At 33.6% G+C, this 21,740-nt stretch overlaps 2 protein-coding genes across 2 annotated transcripts; one reads left to right on the top strand and one right to left on the bottom strand.

Annotated features, from left to right (window-relative positions):
• Positions 1-444: 444 nt before the first annotated feature.
• Positions 445-21,696, top strand: LOC105233585 (calcineurin-binding protein cabin-1; the record flags this gene model as incomplete). Its single annotated transcript, XM_049460898.1, is given in 17 exon segments — positions 445-566; positions 660-776; positions 1,498-1,788; positions 1,851-2,034; positions 2,146-2,302; positions 2,370-2,529; positions 3,535-3,778; positions 3,850-4,349; positions 4,419-4,592; positions 4,662-4,872; positions 5,814-6,045; positions 6,117-6,376; positions 16,012-16,559; positions 18,572-18,968; positions 19,036-19,206; positions 19,347-19,412; positions 20,425-21,696. Coding segments are annotated over 17 exon segments (5,028 nt in total), but the record flags the coding sequence as incomplete, so codon positions are not given.
• Positions 7,652-13,656, bottom strand: LOC105233584 (tyrosine-protein kinase transmembrane receptor Ror). Its single transcript, XM_011215702.3, has 9 exons — positions 13,199-13,656; positions 13,014-13,065; positions 11,017-11,162; positions 10,297-10,944; positions 10,022-10,235; positions 8,864-9,071; positions 8,354-8,801; positions 8,159-8,291; positions 7,652-8,092 (listed from the first exon to the last, which is right to left on the bottom strand). The coding sequence occupies exons 1-9, from the start codon at positions 13,273-13,275 to the stop codon at positions 7,853-7,855; spliced, it is 2,166 nt and encodes a 721-aa protein (XP_011214004.1). The 5' UTR covers positions 13,276-13,656; the 3' UTR covers positions 7,652-7,852.
• Positions 21,697-21,740: the final 44 nt, after the last annotated feature.

Below are 21,740 nucleotides of genomic sequence, written 5' to 3'. Positions count from 1 at the left end.
TATATATGTATATGCGAATTAATCCCACGTTGTTTGAAAAATGCTCTACTCATTTTTTAGAGCCGCCGCTATCAGCCCACTGTAGCATACTATATACCTTCAAATCAAATCCTTAGAAATCTATAGAAAACTTGTTTATCTAACAGTTGATCCTCACGAAATTTGTCTCAGCTTATTGTCTAAGTATCTTGTATGGAACAGTTTTCTATTTGCAAAGATATACATGACATGAAATCTGATATAGATTTTAGCTCGAGTTAATCGACCCAATCAGACCACAAAAACATATACAAACTGGCCGATCAAAATCAAAATAAAAATCTTTTTAAAACGATTTATGCTTAATAAATGCCCCTGTGAAGGGTATTATTGCTTCGGTGGAGCCTCAGAGAACGTTTTGTCTTGTTTTTTTATTTTTTACTTTTTATTATATTAATCATACAGGCCGAAACTCTGGATCCTCCACTTTTGGTTTTCGAATGGCTCAAATGCATTTCATCTTTCTGGACAAAAGGTGTGCCTGATGACATACGCGTTTTATATCTGGAGATATTTTGTATTTATTTGTGAGTTAAATATTGGCTTTGTAAAATTTTTATTGAGATAGATATAGATTTTACATGTGTGTAAACACATAATTTATTTTTTATTTTAAATAGGGATAATTTTGACTGTTCACCATGGAATCAGAAAAGCGTTGAAAATATTGAAACATTTTTCCGAATCTCGATTCTTTATTTAGAATTCGACTATACTATCAAAATGTCACAGGATGCGTAAGTATTTCTGAGTCTGTAGTAACAACCTTATAAATGGAATTACATAATGTTTGTACAATATAATAGCGATTACTGCATTTTACGATGATTTTTAATATGGTGGCGAATTTGTCAATTAAAAAATTTTGAATTTAAAATTGAAAATTTATTTTTTAAAATCAAATAATAATTTTCAAAGTCAAAATCAAAATTAAAAATTATTAATATAATACTTTATTACAAACATCAGAATTAAAAATCAGATATATAATTTTTAATTCCAAAATGAGTAATAAAAAATGGTAAAATATTTTTTAATTCAAAAATTCGAGTAACAAGGGCTTAAATTTTAGTCCAATAGCTTTATAATAAAATGATCAAAATAAAAAAATATATATATATTTTTAATTAGAAAATTGGAGTATGAAAAACTTAAATTTGGTCATAATAGCTTTATAATAAAAAATGCCTAAATTATTAAAAAAAAATTAATTAAAAAATTTGAATAACAAAACCTTAAAATTTATTCCAAATAGCTTTATAATAAAAATAAATCTAAAATATTAAAAAAAAAAATATTAAAAAATTGGAGAAACAAAAACTTAAATTTTAGTCTTAAAGCTTCATAATAAAAATAAATCTAAAATATTAAAAAAAAAAAATTTATTAAAAAATTGGAGAAACTTAAATTTCAGTCTTAAAGCTTCATAATATCATATCCCGTATGTTTTTCTTTCAGCGATCTCTCGCCCATATGGAAGCAGGTCTTCGATCAATTAGCTTTCAGATCCGGCACTGCTTTGGTAGCGCTCGGCCAAGCATTCAATCAATACAAATTACGTCTGATCAATTTAGAATACCTGTGGTTTGACATACGCAATGAGTTGGAAAAATGTATTGCTTGTTTGGAGAACCAAGCAGAAATTATCACATTTTTCGATGACACTGAATATATACTACATTTACCGAATCTAAACTCAAAATGTATAACAAAATATGTATTACAAGAAACTATAACAGATTTCAAAAGGTACGTTTTATATTTAAAAATTTGATTTTTTATATGTCAATATGTAACAAGCATATTTTCAGGCGCATTTCATTGAGCAAAATACCCAAACTGTTTGAAGATGAAAAATGGCCAGAAATTGTGCAAATACTAACGGAAAACTTATGCAATGATGTAGAGGTCGAAAACTGTGAAAATTGGGTGAAAAATTTTAAAACTCAAGTCGAAATTCTACTACAATCGCTATGGAATATGGCTGCTTTTGAGGTGAGTGCTTGCGCTGCGGTTGTAAATTGCAAACGACACATTTAAAAATTAGTAAAAATTTAATAAACAAAATAATAATTAATGAAAAACTTATTAAACTTAATCTTCTAGGACTGCATGAAATGGGCTGAGAAATGTTTGCACTTTACCGTTGTTAAATATATGAAGGAAACGAGCAAAATACGTCAGCAGGAATTATGGTCGGTTGCATTAAATTATATATATTCATATATAGAAGTAATAATTTTAAACGAAGGCACGGATATTTGTAAGTATACTATAAAATTTTTAATTTAGTTTAAATTGTTGAAAAAAATAATATAAAATATATTTAGTGCTTTGCCTTGAAGAGACGCTGGCTCGTCTCGTGCAGAATACGATTTGCGTGTTGTCCTTTCATCTGGATATAAATCAACCAATCGATAAAAACAGTAATCCAGAGCACGAGTTCAATATGAAACGACCTTTCGTCATCTTACATCAAATTTTATTGAGGTAAGGGCAATACTTGCTTTTGTATATGTATAATAGGGTGATTCAAAAAATTTTTTTTTATTTTTTTTTTCAATTGGTACTCGCAAAAATAGGTTCCTAGACACCTCTAAGAAAGCCTCTCCAAATATGAGATTTTAATTGTAACGGGAAGGTCCTCCGCCTAACGGTTTTCTATTTTTTCTTATTATCAGATAGAAAAATTTATATCTCGCTTCCAACTACTTGAAAAAATATCTTGTTACTTAGGTTTTGTAGGAAATTGAATGCTCTAAAATATGGTCTCTTATGATTTTTTCGTAAACCCAACCGTTTAAAAGGTATTAACGGTTGAAATTTGACTATTTTTGAAAAAAATCTTTATTTCTTATTAATTTTATAACTCAATGAAAAAAAATTATTATGAATGATGAAACTCATAGTTTCGTAGGAAATTTACTGCTCTATAAAAATGGTCTACTGTAATTTTTCGATAAAGTTAAGCGTTTACGAGATATTCATCGTCAAAAATCAGTGCATATTAGGGTGGATCAAAAAAAATACATTTTTTTTTCGTTTGGTACTCTGAAAAATAGATTCCTAAGCACCTCTAAGTTACCCTCTCCAAACACCTATTCGTAATAATATTTTTTCATTGAGTTATAAAATTATTAAGAAATAAAAAATTTTCCCAAAAATCATCAAATTTTAACTGTTAATATCTTCTAAACGGTTGGGTTTACAAAAAAATCATGAGAGACCATATTTTAGAGCATTCAATTTCCTACAAAACCTAATTAACAAGATATTTTTTCAAGTAGTTAGAAGCGAGATAAAAATTTCTCTATCTGCTCAAAGAAAAATAGAAAACCGTTAAGCGGAGGACCTTCCCGTTCAATATGAAACGACCTTTCGTCATCTTACATCAAATTTTATTGAGGTAAGGGCAATACTTGCTTTTGTATATAAGTATAATAATAACTCTGTATAAAAGTAGCAAGTATTTCGATTAATTTTTCTGCTTTTTAGTGATGAGAATAAAACTTTAACGGTGGCCAAATGCAAAACTAGTAGCGATGCTGAGGAGGAAGAGGAACCTTTGCCTGGCTCCTTTACGTTATTATTTACAGCACATGAGTTTTTGGGTAAATTTCAAGCTTGCACGCGTAATAATGGCGATTTTTTGCACTATATTTTGGATGTCATTGTGCCGATAATCAGAGCGCCACTCTACGACGCATGTCGCGATACACTCTACGAGTATTTGGAGCAAGTAAGTGGCAAATGACTGCCATCCTAAGCAATAAAATCGTTATTAAACTATAAATATAATTTTATTTGCAGGTGACTTTTTGTTTGTACGGTTATCCGCAAAAGAAGGCGCGTTCACGTCATCTAGAGGATCATGAGGCAACCAATGTCGAATTGAACTGGGCGAAGGCGGTGCAAGCATTCGATTTATACAAACCGGAATGTTTACCTGAAATAAACTCTTATAAATTGGATTCAATAACAGCTGATTTGGAACAATTTTTCCTAAAAATTGTGGCCTTAATGCCAAACGAATTGGATCCAACGCCTGCCACAACGAAGATATTAGAATTCATTAAAGGAAATGATTTTGAAACACTAGAACCAGCGCATACTTCACTGCCATATAAAATACGCTGCATTTTCTACTTACTAGCTGATTATTATTTTAAAAATCGCGACTTTTCGAAAGCTATCAAGTACTATACTTTGGATTTGACAATAAGTCCCACACGCTTCGATTCGTGGGCCGGCATGGCTTTGTCTAAGGCGAGCAAAATCGAAACAAGACTTAATGGCTTGACTCCACTCAAGTAAGTATATTTAGTTTAATTTGAAAATAACCAACTCCTAACCTCACTTTTTTGTTGTTGTATTTTTAGTCCCAATAATGTATTGGCCGAATCCGAAGATACAATTCGCTGTTTTGAAATGTGTATTTGTTTGAATCGTCAACAAACGCTGCTTTGGATAGAATATGGCTCATTCACCTACACAATGCATTCGTATTGCTCACGACAACTCAAGAATTCAGCCGAAAGTTTAACAGCCGATCAGTAAGCGACTCACACATAACAGTACTTGCGTTAATTTTTATTAATTGTTTCAATTACTTGTTTTTAAAGATCATCACTGCTGCAGACGCGCAAAGGTCGCGCATTGAACATAGCACACAACTGCTTTTCCTTGGCTGCTGCTTTGCAAAACACTGAGCAAACAGAGGGCGGGGAGAATGAAGACTCACATGAGGAGAAATGGTTATGCCAGTATATGCTGGGCAAAATTGCTGAAAAGCAAAAGGAGCACCCTAAAACTTTTCTGAATTTTTATTTGAAGGTAATTTTCCTAAAATATATTTTAATTTTGATTTTAATGGACGTTTTCTAAACCTTATTTGCATATTTATTTGAAGGTATTTTTTCTAAAAAAATATTAAAATATAATTTTTATTTAAGGTTATTTTTCTTAGAACATACATATAACACTTTTTTGAAGGAAATTTTTAATTTGAAAGTATTTTTTCCTAAATCATATTTGCATTTTTATTTTAAGGTTTTTTTCCCTAAAGCATATTTGAAATTTTATTTAAAGGTATTTTTTCTCAAAACATTCAAAAATTTTTTTTTGAAGGTATTTTTTCTTAAAACATATTAGAATTATTATTAAAAGGTAATTTTTCCTAAAACATATTTGAAGTTTCATTTGAGGGTATTTTTTCTTAGAGCATATAAACATTTTTTATTTAAAGGAATTCTTTTTCTAAAGCATATTTTAATTTTTATATGAAGGTTTTTTTCTAACATATTTTTGAAGGTATATTTTCCTAAACAAATTGGATTTTTAATTGAAAGGTATTTTTCCTAAATCACATTTGAATTTTTATTTGAAAGTATTTGAAGGTATTTTTTCTTAAAGAATATTAGAATTATTATTAAAAGGTAATTTTTCCTAAAACATATTTGAATTTTTAATTGAGGGTCTTTTTTCTTAGAACATACATATAACAATTTTTATTTAAAGGATTTTTTTTTCTAAAGCATTTTTTAATTTTTATATGAAGGTTTTTTCCTAAACATATTGGATTTTTTATTTAAAGGTATTTTTCCTAAAACAAATTTGAATTTTTATTAAAATTTTTATTTGAAGGTATTTTTTCCTAAAACATATTTGACGTTTTATTACAAGGTATTTTTTCCTAAACATTACACATATTTCTTGCATATTTGTTTGAAGGTATTTTTTCAAAATTTCCACTCACTAATCATTTTTCTTTTTAGGCTGCCAATAATCTTTATGAAAGCAATGCTACTTATCCCATCAAGATTAATCATAGCAATCCAACAACGCTATCTGTCGAGGCCTTAGAAATTTTCTATCGGACAAATGCATCAATCATAAAGTTCATGGAAAACCAAAAGGAAATTTCCCGCGATATTGGTAATCATATAAGCAACGTTTTAAAAAGCTTGGCAAGCAGTCCTTTTGCTTTTAATAAAGCAAAAATCGATGGTAAATAAACAGTTATACATGTACCATACATATTTTATAAAAAAAAAATTATATTTTATTTAAACTTGCAGGCAACAGTTTAAATGCGTTGAAGCGCAAAGTAGTCATTGACAAGAGTGAGCAAGCAAAAATGGCGAAAACTTGCAAGAAACCGAATTACGGTGTAAACTGCAGTCCGGCCACGCGTACGGAGGCAACGAAAGAAGAAGTAGAAGAACAAAACACCAAAGAGTGCCCAAAGGAAGCACCCAAAGTTGCTGTACCGGCACCAGATTTAAATGTTGAGAAAGCTACGGTTAGTAAAAGCAATCCCTCACGTCGTGAGTCAGAGGTAAGTGCAACTTTTTCTATTACTAATGACTTTAAGCGTCTATATGCGAAAAAGAATTAAGATGCGCGCCGACTTTAATGAGTAAACCTACCATTGCAATGTATATTTCTGATAGTAGAGATTTCAACGAAAGACCCTCCCACAAAACAGATATAATATTTTGAGGTGAGAATTTTCGATTGAAGATTAGGGTTCTTACTCTATACCAAGTCAAAATAAAGTAGAATAATAAATATTTTAAAGGAAAAAAAAAACACTCTGATAGACATAAAAAGGTCAGTTTAACCCAAATTTCGTAAAAGAAACATATTTTTTGTAAAAGTTAAAATTAAAGAAATTTAAATTGTTCGCATAAATTTTGAGGTTATGCAAAAAAAAATGTTAGTAGGTATTCTGGTCTAAACGCCTAAATTTTAGGCATTTTTAAACGATGATATAAAAAAACACTTATTTGTATAAGATGTTTATTGACTTTTAAAAAATATAAAAAAAGTAAAAATGAAAAAACCGTAGAATTACGGGCCGCTGGAGTAGGTTCTACAAAAACATGGTGCTTCCATGACATGATTCCAACCCTTGTAGTGATCTAAAACAAACATGTCTAATTACCAAAGTTGTCGCTATGGGATTGACCTTTAACAAGGAAAAAATATTTCAGTTCTTCTACAGGCTGTACCCTTTCAACTTATAATCTCGACTTCGTTCCATACATCAGCCTGGTCTATTCGATTGAATATTATCCAATAATGAATGCTAGGTCTCAAGTTTGGTGGTGGTGTTGAGAATAGTACGCTCAGTAAGCCGAACGTGAATTTTCGTAGTAAAGTTGAACGATTTGTTAACATTGTCCAGGCGTAAGTCCTTCCATGATGAATTACCAAACAATACTGAATGAAAATGACATGACAATTTTACACGACTCACGCGTGATCTGTCAAAGAAAGGCTATTGAACAAAATAGCTCTACTTGGATCAACCGTTCTGTTTCCCTAAAATTTAAATAAAAGTTTCAAAGGAGACTCATCTGTATATGAAGTGTGGTTCTCATTAAGTCCTAAAGAGGCTTTAGTTCTTCTAGTTGAAAAAAACTTTTAAAGAGAATTTATTAATTTTCTGGTGTCTGCTATCCAATCGCGACTTAATATCGTATTTTCTGCACAATTTTGTTGACACTTCGATTAAAAATTCAATCGATAACAAAATGTTTCGGAAAAAAATGCAAAATGAAAAATAATTTCCGTTTAACAAATAAAATTCATTTCCATACTTTTTTCAAGAAATCTTAAAGAGTTTACTGATATATTTTTTGCCTTCTTTAAATTCTTACTTGTGCATGAAATGTGTTTTTTATAGTTTTTTTTTTTACATATCGTATGTGTTATACAGTATACGTAGTATAAATGTACAAATATTACCAAAAGACTACTGGATTTTTTATAATAAAAAGAGTACAAATATTTTATGTTAAATTAAATTTCAAGTATTCGGGGAAGCCTTAATCGTTAGTGTCGGTGTGGAGTTCAGCTTGACTTGTCCTTGATACCACACCTTCAAGCGATGAGCGATCTCCGAGAAGGAGGGTCTTCGCACAGACTGCTCATGCCAGCATTCGATCATAAGCGAATAAACCGCTGTCGGGCATGCCTCGGGACATGATAGTAATTGTCGTGAGCGTACTAAATTTATAACCTCCTGATTACTATGACCATAGTATGGCTGAAAAATAAAATACCAGATTGTTTAGTAAAAGCAACGCATTTGAAGTGGTTTAGTTTTTTGTACCTGCATGCCGTAGCTATAAATCTCCCATAACACCACACCGAAAGACCAAACGTCACTCTCAGTTGTAAATTTTCCATATAAAATCGATTCGGATGGCATCCATCTAACCGGCAAAAGTGATTTCGATTGTACCCTGCAGCAAAATATATATTTTTTATGTATTATTACATTGTTATAAAGAATTTCAAACCTTACCTGTAATAATCAGAGCTATAAATATCTCTAGAGAGCCCAAAATCTGAAATTTTTACGGTGAGTTTATCGCCAACCAAACAATTTCGTGCTGCCAAATCGCGATGCACATAATGATGACTGGACAAATACTCCATGCCTTCACTAATCTGCAGTGAGATCTTCAGGAATTCCAATTGTGTTAGCGACTTGTTTTCACTCGGTGAATTGGCGATGAGAAACTCGTGCAGATCGCCATTGGACATATACTCGAAGAGCATACAGTAGGGCTCCTTGTTCAGCACCACACCCAAAATGCAAACGATGTTGTCGTGTTTCAAGTCGGAGATGAGTTCGATTTCACGTCGAAAATCCTGTTGTGTTTTCAGTGAGGCATTCTCTTTTAACGCCTTAACCGCCACGAATATTTTCTCGCCATTCATTTGTGTCAGCTGACCCTTATACACTTTACCTGTAATGCATGTGAAATTTATTATTGGGTTTTTGGTGTAGAATTTATTTATTTTAACCTACCAAATGCACCCTCGCCCAATTCCTCCACAAATTCCATATCTTGCAGCGTGTACTGTGGCACTCGCAGCAATGAACTTCGCTCGAGATTTTGTGAAAACATTGAAGGCTGCTGCTCATTCGTTGTATTGCTATTCAAACGTGTCATTTCCAATGATGAGTTCACTTGTGAGTTTCCATAAATATTCTTATCCGCATTTGGGGTGTTGATCTGTGTGAGAAAATTATTAAATTCTTTTATACTTGTATTTTATTTCATTAATAATTAGTATAGGGTGGGGACTTTCAAGTTCGAAATGTGTTACTGATTATTTTCCAAAGCAAAGTTACAATTTCCGCGCAAATTGCTATGATCGGACAATTCTAGCATATAGCTGCCATACAAACTGATAGATAAAAATCAAGTTCTTGTATGAAAAACTTTTTTATTTGACTAGATATCTTCACGAAATTTTACATAGATTATTGTTCAAGGCAACTGCACAATCTCCGAACAAATTGTTCGGATCGGACAACTATAGCATATAGCTGCCATACAAACTGATCGGTCAAAATCAAGTTCTTGTATGAAAAACTTTTTTATTTGACTAGATATCTTCACGAAATTTGACATAGATTATTGTTCAAGACAACTGTACAATCTCCGAACAAATTATTCAGATCGGACCACTATAGCATATAGCTGTCATATAAACTGACCGATCAAAATCAAGTCCTTGTATGAAAAACTTTTTTATTTGACTAGATATCTTCACGAAATTTGACATAAATTACTGTCCAAGGCAACTGCACAATCTCCGAACAAATTATTCAGATCGGACCACTATAGCATATAGCTGTCGTACAAGCTGACTGATAAAAATAAAGATTTTGTATGGAAAACTTTTTTTGACAAAATATCTTCACCAAGTTCGGCAATAATTATTGCCCAAAGCTATGTTACCAACATATTTTTCGGATCGGACAACCTATAGCTGCCATACAAACTAAAACATCAAAATAAATAAAAAATAAAAATATTTTTATACCCTTTATGCTATATGAAATGCACCTGTGTATAGTATTATAGCTACGGTGCAGTCGTAGTAACGGTTATATGCATCTTGTCTCGTATTATAGTTTTGGTGCAACCGAAGTGAACGTTATTTCTTATCTACTCACATTTTGTATGTTCGTCATGCCGCCCTCACGTCGCTTCTTCACACACACGTAGACCATATAAAATATAACACAACCAATTACAGTGCCAATTGTCACAAAGATGTAGAACCACATTTTATCAGCACATTTTGGTATATCACATAATTCAATAATTTTCTCAAACGATTTGTCATCCACAAAGCACCACGGGCGTTCCTCCACATTGCCGGGATTGCTACAAAGCAAAAATAAATATTACTTTTTCACGCATAAATGAATAGTCAAACTATGTTTACCGGCAATAGTTTTGTCCCGCCAATTCTGGAAAGTCTGAAATCTCCTTCATTAGCCACGACCAACGTAGACATGTTTTCCCGGTGCTCGACCACGCCAACGTGCCACGGTAACCAGCACCATTCTCCCAATAACAATCCTGTTCGGGATTTACATCGATGGTGATGCCCAACGATGAGCAATCATTTGAGCGTGGCAAACTTTGACATTCTTCCAATGGTAGTTTTTGTCCCAAAACCGGATGCCTTTTTGCAATCGCATACTCCTTCTGACACAACTCATTCTCTAGCAATTCACATTCGTCGCGACAAATGCGTCTTAAATTTTCCGATTCTCTTGTTGGTGGATATTGACTCGAAATCTCCGCGGAGAAGACATCATCATAAGCTATGGTCGATTTACGTTTCAGAAATGAACGTCGATCTTTGATGTTTTTGTCCAGAAAACGCGGTCGTCGATAGCCGGTTAAATGATTTTCAGTGCTGGCACTTGTCTCGTGTGTGGCATTATTCTTTTTCGATTTGCGTTCCTTTTGTGCGGCGCGATTGGAGAAGTAGAGTAAATTGGTGCGTTCTGGCGTGCGGCAGAGTGGCAGTGAGCTGAAACAAAGACTTGGCAGTGCGTATACGCGGCAGTTCGGATTCATATCCCTGCAATTAATAGTTAATGCATAATTAAACACATTTTTATTTATGTATATTTGGTTTATATATAGTACATACTTGGATTCCTTTATGACACCATACGCTGCTTTCAAACGCTCTTCGATTTCGTTGAGCGAGAGATTTGGCGGCACGAAGACGCTTTGGTTCTTTAAGTACTTCTCGCATACTGTACCGTAATAGACTTGACATATGCCGGCTGGTATCTAAATATTAAACAAAAAATTAAATAATTTTAATTTAATAATATTTTTTAATTTAAATAAAATATTTGCGTAATGAAATCTTATAGAATTCTGCAGGCTGAATTTGTTATCTTTAAAACTATCAAATAGTTTTTTTGAACTAACGGTTGTATGTATTACATAAAAGTAACACATATCTCGCGACCCGCCCTACCGATATCAAACAAATTTGGTATGTTACATTCCTCCGACATTTTTTATCACAGTGCGAAAATGGGTGAAATCGGTCTATAGCCACGCCTACTTTTCATATAACACCATTTTATACCTCATAACTAACAGGCCTTATGTACCTGAAGGTACATACTTCCCTGACAAGTTGCCATGGCATGAAACGTTCTGTTATACCCGAATTTGGTTCTCCCTTACTCGTTTTTATTTAAAATACTAATTTATTTTTGTTAATTTTTTATATAAAAAATATTAAAAAAAAATATTTTATAATTTTTATTTATTTCTTAATTTAAAAATTGTAAGATTTATGCAGTCTAATTTAAAAATTTTTGAGAAATTTTAATAGTAATTTAAATTTTTTTTTAAACAAAGTATTTTTTTCGTTTCAAATTTATTTTGGTTAATTTATATATAAAAAAAATTATTAAAAATAATATTAAAAAAATTTTAAAAAAATATTTAAAAAATAATAATTAAAAAAAATTATTGAAAAATAATTCTAATTTATATTTTTTAACAGTATGTGCGTTTTTATTTAAAATACTAATTTATTTTTTTGTTTTATTTAAAAAACAAAGTTTTATAATATAAAATAATTTTAAAAATGGTTTTTTTTAATGAAAAAAAATTTCAGCTCTTTAAAATTAAAAAAAAAATAAAAGTTATACTATAAATCAATTTTTTTGTAAATAATTTTTTTTTTTTAAATAATTTTTTTTTAATAATTTTTTTTTTTGATAAATTTTTTTTTTTTTTAATTGGGCTTAAAAAATAATTTTGAAAAATCCTGTTTTCTTTTTAGTGAAAAAAATAGTTTAGCTCTTCAAAAAATAAAAAATTAAAAGTTATATTACAAATTAAGTAATTTTTTATTTAAAAAACTTCTTTTTAATGAAAAAAAATTGTTCGGCTCTTTAAAAAAAAATTATTTTACAAATAAATTGTAAGATTCATGAATTCTATTTAAAAAAAAATTTTATAAGAAATTCTAATAATAACAAAATTTTAACAAAACAAAATTGAAAAAGTGAAAAATAAAGTTTTCTGAATACTTCTACATTTCTTATTTGAAGTTTTATTTAATTTCAATTTACGTGGGTCGCCACATAAGTTTTTCAAATAACTGTTTCTGTACTAATAAACTAAAAGACTAAACATTGAAACGCTTCCCATGTAGCCTAAAGAATTTAGCAAATGTTTTATGCTGTTACGACAACAAGAAAAACCATTAGCTTTTAACATATCCTCGCAGAAAAATACCGGAAATTCGAGGCTGGAGAACACTTTCATTACAAATGCTACATATGTAAATATGTGGTCACACATACATATGGTTTAAGAACCGCAACAAAGAAAACTGTCTTTTATTTACAACTTTGAGCTGACTTGTGTCAATGCACTGCGCTTTATTTAATTGCTCAATAAGCATAAGCACTTTCATACATACATATGTACATAAATGCATGCCTGGGTACTTATTACACATATTTACATACATAAAAATGTATAGTTCCGCGCTTATCACTACGCTCCTTTTTCACATTACACATACACACACAATGCTTTAATTACAGCCTAAATTACTTTAATTACTTTCATTCAAAAAATATATAATTGTCTGCTTTATGCTTTGCTCACCTCCTCGTTGTGCATCTTTGCTGTATTCTCTGTTAGCGCAGCAAAACTTAAGCTGGGGAAGGAAATAAATAAATACATAAATAACCGTAATCAATACAACAACATTTTATATTAAACACATTTTTAGTTACAGTTCTTCTTGCACATTTAAAAATTAATATGCCTTCAGCCACTTGAACACTAACCCATTTTCCTGCACATCGGAACCACAAACATTCAGCACCGAAATTATTAACATAAATGTTATTCGCTTTGTAAACATTTTCTTTATATTCTGCAAAACGTCGCCCCAGCGCTTGTTAGCTTTTTTGTTTGGTATTCTGTTTTTTTTGTATTTCTAAATTATTGCTTCAACTTTTACAATTGTGCCGGAAGTAGTCCTTTCCAAATGCATATTTCTGTTGAAATTTTGTTTATTTTTGCAAATTTTAATTCATTATTTCGTTTGAAAAGCCATTTTTATTCACAAAAACTTGCAAGGCAAACACATTCACTGAGTTTTTGGTGAAACAAAGCATTTGTAATATATTCCACCCTTAAATATATGTCGGAAGTGAAGTTAATTTCAACCCTTGTACGTAAATATCCTGCATATATTTATATGTATGTAGGTGCTTAGGTGGAGCAGTATTGCCATTTCGAAGTTTTTTTATTCAAACTATCTAGAAATATATTAAATTTTGTCATATTAAAATCTACTATTTATTAAAAATATAAAATAGTATTGTAATATATCCCTGTTGACATAAATATATCTTTTACTTTGCGAGTTCTTCGTTATATCATCGGATCAAATTTGGCACGGACTGACTGCAGAAATACATTTTGTTGACATTAATATATCGTTTACTGTCCGAGATCTGATATAACGGGTTTTTCAATAGCGACACTACAAAAGTAGACTGATAGGGGCAGCAAACGACGGTATATTTTTTTCCGCTCTTTTAACATTTCTCTTCATTAAGGTTTGCCATTTCATCATGGAAAGATATACGATCCAAGAACGAGTCGAAATTATTAAAATTCAGAGTCAGTGATCTCAACTGTAAGAGCGCTACGTCCAATTTATGGTCGTCATAATCGTCTTGTCAGATCAACAAGTGAAAACATTTGAATCCACAGTCACTGTACAAAATGTTCCCGTGCCAGTGAAGCAAAGAAGTGCCCTTAGTGTCGAGAATATTGCTGCCTCTAGCGCATCAAATGGGGAAAACCCAAATCAACCTCTCCCATGTCGTTCTCAAGCGTTTGGCATCTCTGTGACGTCGTTGTGCCGAATTTTACGAAAAGATCTTGGCCTACATCTTTGCAAGATCAAATTGACGCAAGGACTGAAGCCACTTGACCAACATAATCGTCGTATGTTCTTGAATTGGACTAAGCAACAACTTGAAAATTATCTGGATTTTCATCGAAAAATCATCTTCAGCGATGAGGCTCATTTCTGGCTGAATGGTTTCGTTAATAAGCAAAGTATGCGTCATTGATCAGGTCACCATTATATCCAATTACGGTTTTGTGCGTTTTATGAGTCGGCGGCGTCACTGGGCCGCATTTCTTCTGTGATGATTAAGCCTGGCACGTTACTGTGAATGGGAATCGCTACCGCTCAATGATAACCGAATATATTTGGCCCGATTCGGATGATATGGACTTGGACAATATGTGGTTCCAACAGAACGGCGCCACAAGCCACACAGTGTAACCCACTATCGATTTATTGAAAACCAAGTTTGGTGAACGTGTTATCTCACGAAATGGCTGTCTCGATCGTGCGCTTTGACGCCCTTAGACTATTTCCTGTAGAGCTACGTCGTAGACACGTTATTGTGTGTATGCTAACAAGCCAGCAACAATTGCTGAACTTCGTACAAATATCGAACGTATCGGCTGATTTATGCTTGAAAACCGTCGAAAATTAGATCTGGGCTTCTGCAAGTTTGCCCGTGGTAGCCATGCAATCTAGTTCCATACATAATGACATTGAATATACATTCACAGGAATAAATAATTTCATTGATATTCCAAACCGATTTGAAAAACCAGTTATGTATATCAACTGATCAAAGTTTACCTTGACTGACAAAAAATAAACACATCTTCACGCATTTTAATACAAATCCTTATTAACTCCTTTAAAATAGGCTCCTGAGCCAATACAAACAAACAAAGATGCCAACGATTAATCCAATTTTTATAGACTAGTTAGAAGGCTCCGCTGGGTTGGTTTTCATTGCCTTCAGCGAATTTTGTTCGCTAGATTGTTGGACAGTTTTGATCTCATATTCATAAACCCACGTCTCGTCACCAGTAATGATGCGTTTAATGAATTTCTGAGCATCTCTTTTACGACCTCGACGTCATTTTTTGCAAAAAGGTCAATTTCTAGGGGTCTAGTATAGCCACTCTTCATATCCAAAACATGGACTAAAATGTTGTGTCGGCTGTGTCTCTGATGCCGACACGACGATTTTTGCTTTGTGCCACTCAAATACCTGTCTTCGCAATAAAGTAGACTCCAAAAACATTTCTGTAAAATGTTTCACGATTCCGTAGCCGTGATCGTAAAGATCATTAGTCAAATTTTTCGAGTCGAAAAAAAAACATACACTAATAGAATGGAATATGGCGATGATTATTATTTAAAAAAAAAATGTTGTTTAAAGGAACCAGTCCGGGTCATATTTAATAAGATGGCGAATTCATAACAGCCGTCTAATATTCAATAATCGTGATATACTAAGTCAGGTTGTTGCTCGATATAGATCTATCTCTTTCTTCTTATCTCTGTCTCTTTATCTTTTCTCTCACTCTTTAATGAGTGCAAAATTCGTGTGCCGGGTTTATATGCGATCGGAGGTTATCCGATTTACTTGTAGAGTATCTTATCAGAAGCATAACTTAAGAAACCTTATTAAATCTACATACCGTATAAAATTTCCGCTATAGTGATAATGTTTATATACAATAATCCATTACTCTACTCTGTCGTTTTCAGGAAAGCGGTGTCACAGTCACAACAACCACAATAACCAGCAGCACTACATCGGTCACCAGCGGTACGGACTCATCATCATCCGACTCGGATTCGGATTCCGATGGCACTTCCAACGACTCAAAGAAACTGAATACACCATATCCTGCATATAAAGTGGAGAATATCTATAAACTAGTTGTGCAAAATTTAGAGGAGTGTGTCACACGGTTTCCCGAACACTATAAATCGATCTATCGCCTGGCTTACCATTACAAGAACACGCCCTTGGCAAATTTCAAAAATCTACAACGTTGTGAGGAGCTCTTGATGGGTCAATACAAAACCAGTTTGGAGAATCAAATCAATGGTGTGTTTTACGACAGAAAATGGAATAACATATTTAACGGTATTTGGCGTATACCGTCGTCGGAAATCGATCGTCCTGGAAATTTCTCATCGCATTTGGTTAAATGCGCAGCAATTGCCATTGAATTGCTATACGAAACTAAAAATCACAAAATACTTATCGACGTGGGACTGCAACTTTTTAAGACTCCAGAGCAAGATAAGTAAGTGTAAAGAAATTATATTAGTGATATACGTTTAAAAGACCTGTAGCTAATCCTGGACGGCTGATTCAGTGAATTGAAGGTTAAAACCCAATCCACTTTCGAACTCCACTCAAGAGACCCGTTTCTCCATTATAGGTTTCTAATAGTTCTAAAAGTCGCGTCTCAAAAAGGGTTTCATATTGTTGAAGGCACCACATTCCAAAAGCCATATATTGTAAAATCTGCTAAGTTCTTTAAATAGTCCTCTGAGCTACAAATTGTAAAGCAATATTAGGTTTTGGATCTCTTGATGGCTCCATACTGATGTGAGTGAGTTTTTAAATTTCGAATTTCTTTTCGCTTGGTGCGCCCAGAAGACCCAGCTTTTTTGTTATTCTTACTAGTTACAGCAACAAAAATAATTTTCCGCCAATCGTAGTTCGAATATAAATCTGAAATTGTTCCAGTACCGTTATTGTTATTGTAGTGAAAAAAAATCTGCTGAGTTGACAGTCCTCGGCTGGATAAAAAACCGGGTTCGCTCCGGTTACGTAGACCCGACTGTCGTGAGTCCAGTACCGTAGACTTGCAGTTTGAGCCTCCGAACGTTGGCGTTTTTAGTTCCACCCACATAGGTGGGATTCGGATATTAAACCGAAGTTCTAAAACACGATGTCAAGCGGACGATGATAGGGATGTTTGTAGTACTTCGAAATACCTCGAACTTTTGAGCCCCTGAACTTTTGAACTAACATTTCTTACCGAGTTAGTAGTCTTCTAAATATGTCTTTTTCATCTGTTCCGAAAAGTTGTTGACCCTGATAGCGAAATTTCTAATTATATCCAACTCCTTATACTTTAAACAGGGTACATTAAGTTCGTCAAGTTGTTTGAAACGTCGGAGATATAAAGCATATATATAAATGATCAACGTGATATAAATGATAAGCGCTTCTTCTTCTTCTCTGCGGGTGTAGACACCGCTTACGCGGTTATAGCCGAGTTAACAACAGCGCGCCATTTGTTTCTTTTTTTAACAATGTGGCGCCAATTGGAGATTCCAAGCAAAGCCAGGTCCGTCGTCGTATACTTTCAGAGCTGGAGTGTTTTCGTCTATTCGGCCGACATCCTACAGCTGATCGTTCCATCGAATGCGATATTCGCCGTAGCCAACTCGCAAAAGACCATAAATCTTCTCTCGAAAACTTGTATCGGTGAATAATCAGATGTTATCATTGTCCATACCTCTGCAACATATATCAGGACGGGAATAATGAGTGACTTATAGAGTTTGGTTTTTGTTCGTCGAGAGAGGATCAAAATGTGGGTCTCTCGCCCGAGTGTTGTCTTTGTTTAATTTTCATTGGGGCTGTTTTTACGTGGCGGGTCCCAAACCCAGCGCAACACCTTGCGGAGGGATGATTCGCCTTCTCAGCTTAGCTCACCTTCAAATGGTTGTTCTTTGGCTACCCAGAGGATACTTGGTCTAAGAACGGATGTCGTCAGCTGCTTAAGCCATATGTAAAAGAATCTTTTCTAGCCACACCCAAGTGAATGGCGATCAGAGAACTTTCCTCACTTTCGTGAACTTCTACACATGACTCCATCCCCCAAATAGTCGCTAGGTTTATGAAATATCGATCTGAAGACCAGAAAGGACTATCAACTCGACACCATTCCTCGAAATTATATCAGTAATGTTTTGTGCAGCTACAACAACAACAAAAAATCGTTTAAAAACAATTTCTTGAATGGAAACATTTTCATTTATGAAAGTTTTTCAGTTTCGAGGTTGTCAAAATTATCGTTTTTTCTCATTTTTAATATTATATAAATTTGGCTGTTTCATAAGATTGTTCTAAAACTCCCGTATAATGGTCGTTCACGTCTTGTAGTGTTGAATTGAAACCGAATTATAATTGTAGACAGTCGACGGAATTATTGCGTATACTACACAACTCAACTTTCTAAATTCCTATTTTGAAAAACAACCTTTTCTAATTTAATTTAAATGTTTCCCCTTATTTCAGACGTTACATAAAAGATTGCGAGCGATTGAAACTCTCCCAACAAGCTTTGAATTATTGCGCGCAAATAATGCGTGATATACTCAAGCAAAATGTGGAGAATCGCAATGATGTAGAAACGTTAAATCTTCTAATCGACATATACAAAATTCATAAGAAGTGTTTAAAATATATGAACCAAAAGGAATCACTCTTCACCGATCTTATGGTCGATGTTTATAAATTTTATATACAAAATAAAGTCGATAATGTGCCAGAGAATCTAAACTTTCTCGATTTGGCTATAAAGCTGTGCCTACATGAAATCGCTTCACGTCGTAATCAGGAGAAAATTAATAGTAACGATTGTGATCTATCACAGAGTCTAATAAATCCAACAGCACAGGCGTTCAACATGAAAGTAAGTGCTACAATTTGCCGATATTTTATAATTCAAACATTAATGGCTTTTTTTTTCTATTTTCCAGCCCAAACAAGTTTACATACCCGGTTTGACGATGCGTCAACGCGCACGTACCAGTCTTAACAAAAGTATTGAGAGCGGCATTGGCAGTGAAAATATGCCTGGCATGGGGGGCATGCAGGTGCCGACAACGTCCGGTGAATCTATTTGGAGCAATTTACTTAGAGCAGACTTCGTAAGTATTTAGAGTTTAATAAAATTTATTACAACGGTACTAATAATGTAACTATTTTGAGATACGATTACCGAAAGCAATGTATACTACTGTAGAACTCAATGTTGATTTGAAATATTTCTTTCTTCTTTGTTTTGCAGCTATCTTTGGAAATGCAGCAACTCTTGGAAGCATCTAAACAAGTTATAGAAAGCAAACAACATGATGTAAGTATTGTATAAATCTAGTAAGAATAGATATTACACTAAAGATTTCCACGAAGTTCATAACGCTGAGAAGGAAACGTTGAAGACATTATAAAGTATTTAGTATATAATCAAAGCAACGATCTGAGTCGATTTAGTCATGTATATACGCGAATTGGTGCCTCAAGTTTTGAGATATCGATCTGAAATTTTATACACGTCCTTTTCTCCCCAAGAAGCAGCTCATTGGTCGAAAACACCGATATCGGAGTACCATAGCATATAGCTGTCATACAAAGTGTTGAATCAAAATCTATTTCTTGTATGGAAAACATTTTTATTTGACAAGCTATCCTCATGAAATCGGTTATGGATTATTTTCCAAGGCAACTGTACAGTTATCGAAAGAATTGTTCAGATCGGACTACGATAGCATATAACTGACATATAAACTAAGCTATCAAAATCTCATTCCTGTATGGAAAACTTTTTGATTTGACAAGATATGCTCACGAAATTGGTAATGTATTATTTTCCAAGGCAACTGTACATTTTTCAAACGAATTGTTCAGATCGGACTACGATACCATATAGCTGACATATAAACTAACCTATCAAAATCTAATCTTTATATGGAAAACTTTTTTATTTTACAAGATATGCTCACGAAATTGGTAATGTATTATTTTCCAAGGCAACTGTACATTTTTCAAACGAATTGTTCAGATCGCACCACGATAGCTTGTAGCTGCCATATAAACTAGCCTATCAAAATCAAGACCTTATATGAAAAACTTTTTATTTGTCAAAATATCTACACGAAATTCGACATAGATTATTTTCCAAGGCTGCGCTACCATCTTCGAAAAAAATGTTTAATTCGATCAGCTGATAAATCTCTCTTTATACCAATTTTTGCAATTAAAATGTCACGTGTGAAGTGTATTAGAGCTTCGCTGTAGCCGAAGTTAACGTTTTTTTATTCTTATTTTTTTATTCTTATTTTTTATTCTAATTTCATTTTTATTTTCAGCCACAATTCATGAGGGAAGTGCTAGAGCAATATAAAGCCTTGTTTCAAGCTTTACCAAACGAGCAAATGCCTAGCATTCCAATGCCGTCAGTGATGCCACCAATGCCCATACAACCGAATCCCGTGCTCTCTTCAATGAGCAATTTGTCGACGTTAGCACCACCGAATCCTATATTTCTATCAGCTTCATTACCCATGGAAACTACAATCACACCGTCCATAACGAAGAATCCACAAGACGCCACTGCCATGACACAAACATCGATTAGCGCCGCACAGTCACTGGCCAATTACGACATAACAATTACACCTTTTTGCGGCATCAATACAACAATGCCAATGAATATGCCGGTCGTCTCCACTGTCACCGCGAGCAATAAGCCCATCGTCAGCGTCAATCCAACCGATACAAATATAGTACAACCATACATTTACAACGCCACTCCAGCTGTCTCAACTGTCACGCATGCGCCACCAGCGAGCTACGCCATGACTATGAGTAGTCCAACAACGCAAACGAAGCCAACAAAAGGTTGTGGAACGAAAGTGGGTAAACAGTTAAATGTCGCGAATGCGCCCATTGTCAATCCGTCGTTAGCGACTTTTGGTGGCAGCGACTTGTACAATCAACAAATGCAAATGTTTATGAATCTAATGCAAGATGGTAATACCTTCCAGCAGCAACCGCAACCGCAACAGCCATCGCCACAACAGTTAAAAAACTTTTCAATACCGACACAGCAGAAGCCACGTACCGCCGCCAAACGCAAACCGAAACAAACAATGCCGATCAACACAATTAGTTCGAATATTTTACCCAACACCACTGCCATTAATACACTACAAATGCCCAAACAGGAAACAATGAGCACACCACCAAAGGTACTGCTTGGTGAGAATCATCCATTATATTGTCCTACAATGGATGTAAACAGCGCTGCGCTTAAACAATTTGGGGTAAACTCGATGGCATTAACTAGTCCGTTGCCGGCACTAGGAACCACAACGCAACCAACTACATTTACACCAACGTTGAGTTCGCCGCAAGCGATTTCCAGTCAACCAACAACACCAACGAAGACTTTACAGCAAAAATTAGCCGAACGTAAGAAGGCCAATCAACAACAAAGTGAAACATTGAGCTCGCCCAATACTAATTTACACATAAATTCAGAAGTTATAATATTAGACTGATAGTAAGTTGTAAGTTGAATGCATACATGTTTGAATGAAGGCTAAAGTCCTAATAAATTATATATACCAAGAAAAAAAACAATATTTGTAAGAGCTGCTCATTTCGCACAACGCCCGGTTCT

The sequence above is a fragment of the Bactrocera dorsalis genome, chromosome 1 (assembly GCF_023373825.1).
Source record: "Bactrocera dorsalis isolate Fly_Bdor chromosome 1, ASM2337382v1, whole genome shotgun sequence".
Classification (NCBI taxonomy): Eukaryota; Metazoa; Arthropoda; class Insecta; order Diptera; family Tephritidae; genus Bactrocera; species Bactrocera dorsalis.
Note: the sequence above shows the minus strand (reverse complement) of the source record. Positions and strands in the feature narration are given on the sequence as shown.

Bases quoted from the DNA above. Each gene is read 5' to 3' on its own strand.
- LOC105233584 (XM_011215702.3), bottom strand. From the start codon at position 13,275: ATGTTTACAAAGCGAATAACATTTATGTTAATAATTTCGGTGCTGAAT. The intron at 10,236-10,296 runs GTAAACATAGTT...TTTGCTTTGTAG, and splicing joins GCGGGACAAAACTATTGCCG to CAATCCCGGCAATGTGGAGG. The intron at 8,802-8,863 runs GTAGGTTAAAAT...CATGCATTACAG, and splicing joins ATTGGGCGAGGGTGCATTTG to GTAAAGTGTATAAGGGTCAG.